At 49.5% G+C, this 6,322-nt stretch overlaps 1 protein-coding gene across 1 annotated transcript; it reads left to right on the top strand.

Annotated features, from left to right (window-relative positions):
- The first annotated feature begins 3,165 nt into the window (after window positions 1-3,165).
- Window positions 3,166-5,808, top strand: LOC127304538 (heat shock cognate 70 kDa protein-like). The gene is made up of 2 exons (XM_051335188.2): window positions 3,166-3,424; window positions 4,229-5,808. Exons 1-2 carry the CDS (start codon window positions 3,196-3,198, stop codon window positions 5,662-5,664), a joined length of 1,665 nt encoding a protein of 554 aa, XP_051191148.1. The 5' UTR covers window positions 3,166-3,195; the 3' UTR covers window positions 5,665-5,808.
- Window positions 5,809-6,322: the final 514 nt, after the last annotated feature.

Genomic DNA, 6,322 nt, shown 5'->3' with positions numbered 1-6,322 from the left:
TTTCCCGCTGCTTCTCTCCCGCCCTTTTTTCCCGCCCACCCTTTCCCGCCCATTCTCTCCCGCCTTGTTTTCCCGCCGTTTCAGCCCCTCGTCGGCCTATATATAGCCATGCCTTCTCCACTAACAGCACCAGCAACATTTCTCCCTTCATCACTTCTCTCATCCAATAGAACCACAAAATCCTCTGAGCTGAGCTGCCGCTGAGATGGCTCCTCGTCGCCGTAGCAACACGGGCTTCATCGGCGTTCGCCTGCGGCCTGCGGGACATTTCGCGGCTGAAATCACCGCCGGTGGTACGCGTGTGTGGCTCGGCACCTTCTACACGAAGGAGGCTGCTGCCCGCGCATACGACGTTGCGGCTTGGAGGTTTGGCCGGCCGCGCCACGAAATGAACTTCCCGGAGGTCGGGTCTCGACGGAAGCTCGAGTCTCTCTGCGAGCCACTACTTCGCTCACGGGGTGAAGCGCGGCGGTCTGAGGGCTGGCCAGCGGCGGATTGATACCACCGAGGCGGACGAGCAGTTCATGGCACGGTGGCGCAGAGACCATCCGGAGACGTCGAGGCAACGCGCGCATTCCGGAAGGAGAAGCGGACGTACGGGAGAGAGAGGAGGGCGGGAAAGCGGCAGAGGAAGGCCGAGGTTGAAGCAGAGTACGCCAAAGGAGAGGCGTCGACATGGGGAGAATGATGAACGGTGGTTGTGGAACCTCACAACCACCGCTTGAGGACACCCCAGCCGAGGATGAAGATTTCGACTTCTCTGATTAATATGTGTGTGTCGAGTCCGTGTGTCTAGCGGGTCATGTGTCGACCCAGTGTTCTTTAAAAGCTTTGGTTTGTGTGTGGGTCTAGTTCTTTAAGTGTTTTGGTTCATGTGTGTGGGTGTAGTTTCTTTAAGTGTTTTGCTTCCTCTGTGTGGGTGTAGTTCTTTAACTGTTTCGGTTCGTGTGTGGGTCTAGTTCTGTAAGCGCTTTGGTATGTGTGTGAGTCTAGTTATTTAAGTATTTTGTATCGTGTGTGGGTCTTAAGTATTTTGTATCGTGTGTGGGCCATTCACCCCCTCCGAGGTTCGATTTCTGGCGAAGGGGTTCTATACCGCCCTTATACATATATATAGATTTCTCGCAAAGGGGTTCGCCAAAATAGCAGTGAGAAATAAATAAACAAAAAAAATGATATGGATTAATAATTATATGTGTAATAATTATCTCTTTGATGCAAAAAAAAAATAGGAAAAACCAAAAAATGTGCATAATTGGCTGTGCCGACGGCCGCCGTTGTGCCGTGGGTCACCGTCGGCACAGCATAAGGGGGACCCATGATCGATCGTTGTGCCGACGGCCGCCGTTGCGCCGTGGGCTACCGTCGGCACAGTGCAGACGGCGCCGTGACAGTTTAACGGCTGGGCCCTCCTGTCAGATCGTGTACCGACGGTTGCAGATGTGCCGACGGTGACCTTCGGGCTCCACCTAGCTGTGCCGACGGCCGCGGTTGCGCCGAGGGTGGCCGTCGGTGTACCGTGCGTTGTGCCGACGGCCATGCTGTGCCGACGGTGAGCTCCGTCGCCGGTAGCTGGAGGCCTCTGTGCCGACGGCCCCGACATTTGGCCGTCGGCACATGGGCTGGCCGTCGGCACATGGAGTTTCTCCCGTAGTGATGGCGTGGCTGGGGCCTGAACCGTGGACAGGGATGACCTGCTCCTTTTCTCTGAAGGTCAGCCGGCCATGAACGGACGCCACCGTCAGTAGTCATAGGCAATAGTGGAGGCTTTGTTTTTTCTTCTTGACAGCCGCTCCCCTGTTTCTCGTTTCTCCGCGCCGAGCGCTGGCCATGGACGGATGAAACAAAGGCTATCTTCTTCTTCCCCTGCAGTACTGCCACGGTAAAGAGCCGGAGGAGGCCGCATTGCGCGAGGCTTAAACGATCGGCCCTAAACTCACGGTCACGGGGCGATGCCTATCTCACGTGGTGCTCGCCGAGCCGTAGTCGCCAGTCCGATTCATGTTTCTCAATGTCGGCATTGCCTCCATCGCCGTTGCCTTTTTGCAGCCGTGACCACGAAGTGCCAACAAGAAGAGGAGCTAGAGGAGGAAGGAGGGCAAAGCGCCGACATCCGTCATCACGGACGACTGTTGCATGAGGCCTGGGGCGGGAGAGCGCTTGCCTTTGCTGGAGAAGGAGCTTCGTCGCCGCGTACATCAGGATTTTGTTTCGCGTTAGACCATATATGGACATTGATTCTGGCCTCGCATGTTTAAGAACGTGACCTGGCCCAGTTCGTAACCATCACGTTTTGGTGACCAGCTCGTATACGGGGTTTGACGAACGAAGGAAGCGTGTACACTCGAAATACGAAGGCTGACGGGCCACAAGAAACAGCACGGACCTAATCCAAAGTTTTACGAACCGTTTTTTTCCTTGACTTGCCGGTGGCAGCTGGTGTAATTACGATGAAAATTAGGGGCAACAAAAAACGGATCAACAAGAAGCCTTATTTTCTTTATTATTAGGTATAGATAGATAGAAGGTTAAGGTACACTCAAATGATACAACCAAAAGGACGGGAAAACATGAGCAACACACAAGTCGTCCAAAAGAAAGAAGGAAAAACAAGGGTTGTTGCCAAAAAAAAAATAGACTCAACCTGGGCCGAAAGGGATCATTGCCCTGCCATGTGCCATAGGGCTGCTTCATCTCGAATGTGAATAGCAAGTGCATTCACTGTGAGTACCTCATGCTAAAAAAATCGTCTACTTCGCTCCGGCCTGCCAAATCTCCCACGCAATTAGCAATAAGAGGGATTTTGTGTCCTTTCTTTTATATGCCAACGTATGGATATTTAAAGAAGATTGCCAATCGGGCACCGTTTAAACGTCGGTCCAAGAAGAGGGCATCAAGGTCGGCAACTTGAACCATGTTGCAACTGCCGGCCAATCTGGATTCCTAATGCAAAATGGGCAAAGGTAATTGTTCTCCCATCCCCACCTAGCCACAAGCGACCCTTCGTTTCACGCTCCAATATCTCCCCTGGTAAATTCTTCGGGTCCCGAAGTCTTATGTTTTCCCACTGCGGAGGGCGGAGGCGACGCCTCCTTGTCTTCCTGTAGTATATAAATGCAACCCCTGGCATTCTGAAGAAGCCCGCGCGCGCCTCTGCTTCACCACTCTTCCGGTTTTCTCCCGTGCCGCGTGGAGATGGCAGGCACGAAGACGAAGGTCGACGGGCCGGCGATCGGGATCGACCTCGGGACGACCTACTCGTGCGTGGCTGTGTGGCGACCTGTGCATCAACGCGTGGAGGTCATCGCCAACGACCAGGGAAACCGCACCACGCCGTCTTGTGTGGCATTCACCGACTCCTGGCGGCTCATAGGCGACGCGGCCATGAATCAGGCCGCCATGAACCCCGTCAACACTGTCTTCGGTGAGAGCTTCTGTATTTTTAAGTGGCAGTTCTGTACTCGTTTAAGTTTCTCAGGTTCACGGGTTGTCGACTTGAGTTTGTAGCGTTCCCAATATGTTCAGAGCCTCAGATTAATTCCTGCCATCTCTTGTTTTCTTCAGTTCATAAATTCTTGGTCCGCTGTACCTGTACAGAGATCCCTGCATCTTACCTTTCAGGCTTTGAATTTCCTACGGCACCAACCTAGTACTACGTTGCAAAACCATTCCACTTTAGTTTCATTGAATTCTTGCATGCTGGTGGGGTACTCTAGTTTTTTTTGGCGAGAAATAGAGTACTTGATCTAGTTGATTACGCACAAGTACACCTTTCGTTTGCAGGATTTCAAAAATGTGTGAATAGGAAAAATATATTCAATTTTCTAAACAGCTTAATCCTAATGGTTGAATATGTGAAAAAGTTATTTGAATACACCACGAGGAAGATGAAATATATTTCAGAACTTTGGGTAAATGAAAGATTGCTATGAAATGGTCTTGTACTTAGTTTAATTAGTGACCAATCATGTCACAAAATTAATATATTGCAATTGTTGCCATCATGTCACAAAATAAGATTTAATTGTTGCATCTCTTATCTTATATAACTGGTTCTTGTATTTCAGTGAAATGGTCTTTATTATGTATTTTGTGATGTTAAATGATTTTTTACAATTGTAATTTTAAAGCAGTCTTTCAATCTCAAATACAGTAACTTTAACATATACCTCTAGGCTGTAGCTTTGAGAAATGTACATACTATTGAAACTAACTAGCATGTATTCAGATGTGAAGCGACTGATTGGCCGGCGATTCAGCGATGTGTCAGTGCAAGGAGATATGAAACTATGGCCCTTCAAAGTGATTTCAGGACCCGGTGACCGGCCGACGATCATGGTGCAGTACAGAGGCGAGGAGAAGCACTTTGCGGCCGAAGAGATCTCTTCCATGGTGCTCGTTAAGATGCGTGAGACCGCTGAGGCCTACCTCGGTAAGGAGGTGGAGAATGCTGTCATCACTGTCCCGGTGTACTTCAATGACTCACAGCGCCAGGCCACCATCGACGCTGGTGCTATTGCTGGCCTCAACGTTATGCGCATCCTCAACGAGCCGTCAGCTGCGGCCATTGCCTATGGTCTTGACAAGATGTACGAGACTTGCGAAGTAAAGACGGTGCTCATTTTTGATTTTGGTGGCGGCACCTTGGATATCTCTGTTATCGATATTGACAATGACATCTTTACGGTCAAGGCCACATCCGGTGACACTCACCTTGGTGGCGAGGATCTCAACAACCGAATGGTGGAACATTTTGTGCAGGATTTCCTTACGAAACACAAGAGTGACATGGGGAACAACCCGAGGGCGCTGATGCGGCTGAGGACAGCATGCGAGAGGGCCAAGAGGATGTTGTCTTCAACGGCACAGACTAAATTTGAGATCGACTCGCTCCACGACGGCATTGATTTCTATGGGAGCATCAGCCGTGCACGGTTCGAGGAGCTCAACATCGACCTATTCCGCAAGTGCATGGACCTTGTGGAGAAGTGTCTTGGCGATGCAAAGATGCATAAGTCGCAGATCCACGACGTTGTGCTCGTCGGGGGATCCACCCATATCCCCAAGGTGCAGCAGTTGCTCCAGGATTTCTTCGATGGGAAGAAGCTGTGCAAGAGAGTCAGTCCTGACGAGGCTGTCGCCCACGGCGCTGCTGTCCAGGCCGCCATCCTCAACGGCGAGTATGACCAGAAGGCGCAGGACTTCCTTCTTCTCGATGTCACACCGTTGTCGCTTGGGGTGCAGATAGTAGGTGGTGTCATGAGCGTGCTGATACCAAGGAACAGCACCATCCCTGTTAAGAGGGATGGGCCTTACACGACAACATACGACAATCAGACCAGCGTGTGCTTCCCGGTGTACGAGGGTGAAGGCGAGTTGACCAAGGACAACAACCGACTTGGCCAGTTCACGCTCAACAATGTCCCTCCAGCGCCGATGGGCATGGCACAGCTCAGAGTGACATATGAAGTCGAAGCCAACGGCGTCATGAAGGTGTCGGCGGAGGACCTGACGACTGGAAACATGAGCAACATCACAATCACCAGCGACAAGGGTGGGCTGAGCAAGGAGGAGATCGAGCGGATGGTGCGTGATGCCGACAAGTACAAATCCGAGGACAAAAAGAAAATGAAGAACGTGAAGAAGGAAGGCGGATGCCCATGAGGTCCTGAAACTGGACGCACATCGTGCTTCTTTAATCCTAAGAACACTAGTACAATGGATGCATTCTTAGTACGATTACTGTTCTACATGTTCTGGGATGGAAAATATGCATGGCCCTCCTAGCATGCGGCATCTTTTGTTTCTTCGCTGCTGACTAAAGATCCAAAATATTGCTTTTGCGATGTGCATTACTTGACCTACTAGTATTTTTTAGTACAAGAGCAGCAGTACCTAAAGGGTAGCCGATCCTTATTAACTACCAACATCTTATACTTAACTCTTTATAATAAAAGAAGTTTAAGGGTGTCTGTTCCTATCCGAACTGGGAAACTCTTATATGCAACTAGTTGCACCAGTACCCTATTTTTTGTTTTGACAGTTTCAAGTTTTCAAAAGATGCAAACTAAAATTCTAGACATACATTGTATTGTATCTTGTGCATATGTGAAGTATCATCCAAAAATATGTCAAAAAGTGACCTGTGTAAAAAAAAGAAGACGTACATAAATAGTGTCACGTACTATTTACACATCATTTGTTCTTTTTGTGTAGGCCACATTTTGACATAAAATTCTAGACATACATCTTTTGATAAAATTTCACAGATGCACAACATACAACACAATATATGTCTAGAATTTTAGTTTGCATTTTTTGG

This window comes from Lolium perenne, chromosome 5, assembly GCF_019359855.2.
Source record: "Lolium perenne isolate Kyuss_39 chromosome 5, Kyuss_2.0, whole genome shotgun sequence".
In the NCBI taxonomy this organism is placed as follows: Eukaryota; Viridiplantae; Streptophyta; class Magnoliopsida; order Poales; family Poaceae; genus Lolium; species Lolium perenne.
Note: the sequence above shows the minus strand (reverse complement) of the source record. Positions and strands in the feature narration are given on the sequence as shown.

Coding starts and splice junctions, on each gene's coding strand:
- LOC127304538 (XM_051335188.2), top strand. CDS start 3,196: ATGGCAGGCACGAAGACGAAGGTCGACGGGCCGGCGATCGGGATCGAC. Junction 3,425..4,228: donor CCCCGTCAACACTGTCTTCG/GTGAGAGCTTCT, acceptor GCATGTATTCAG/ATGTGAAGCGACTGATTGGC.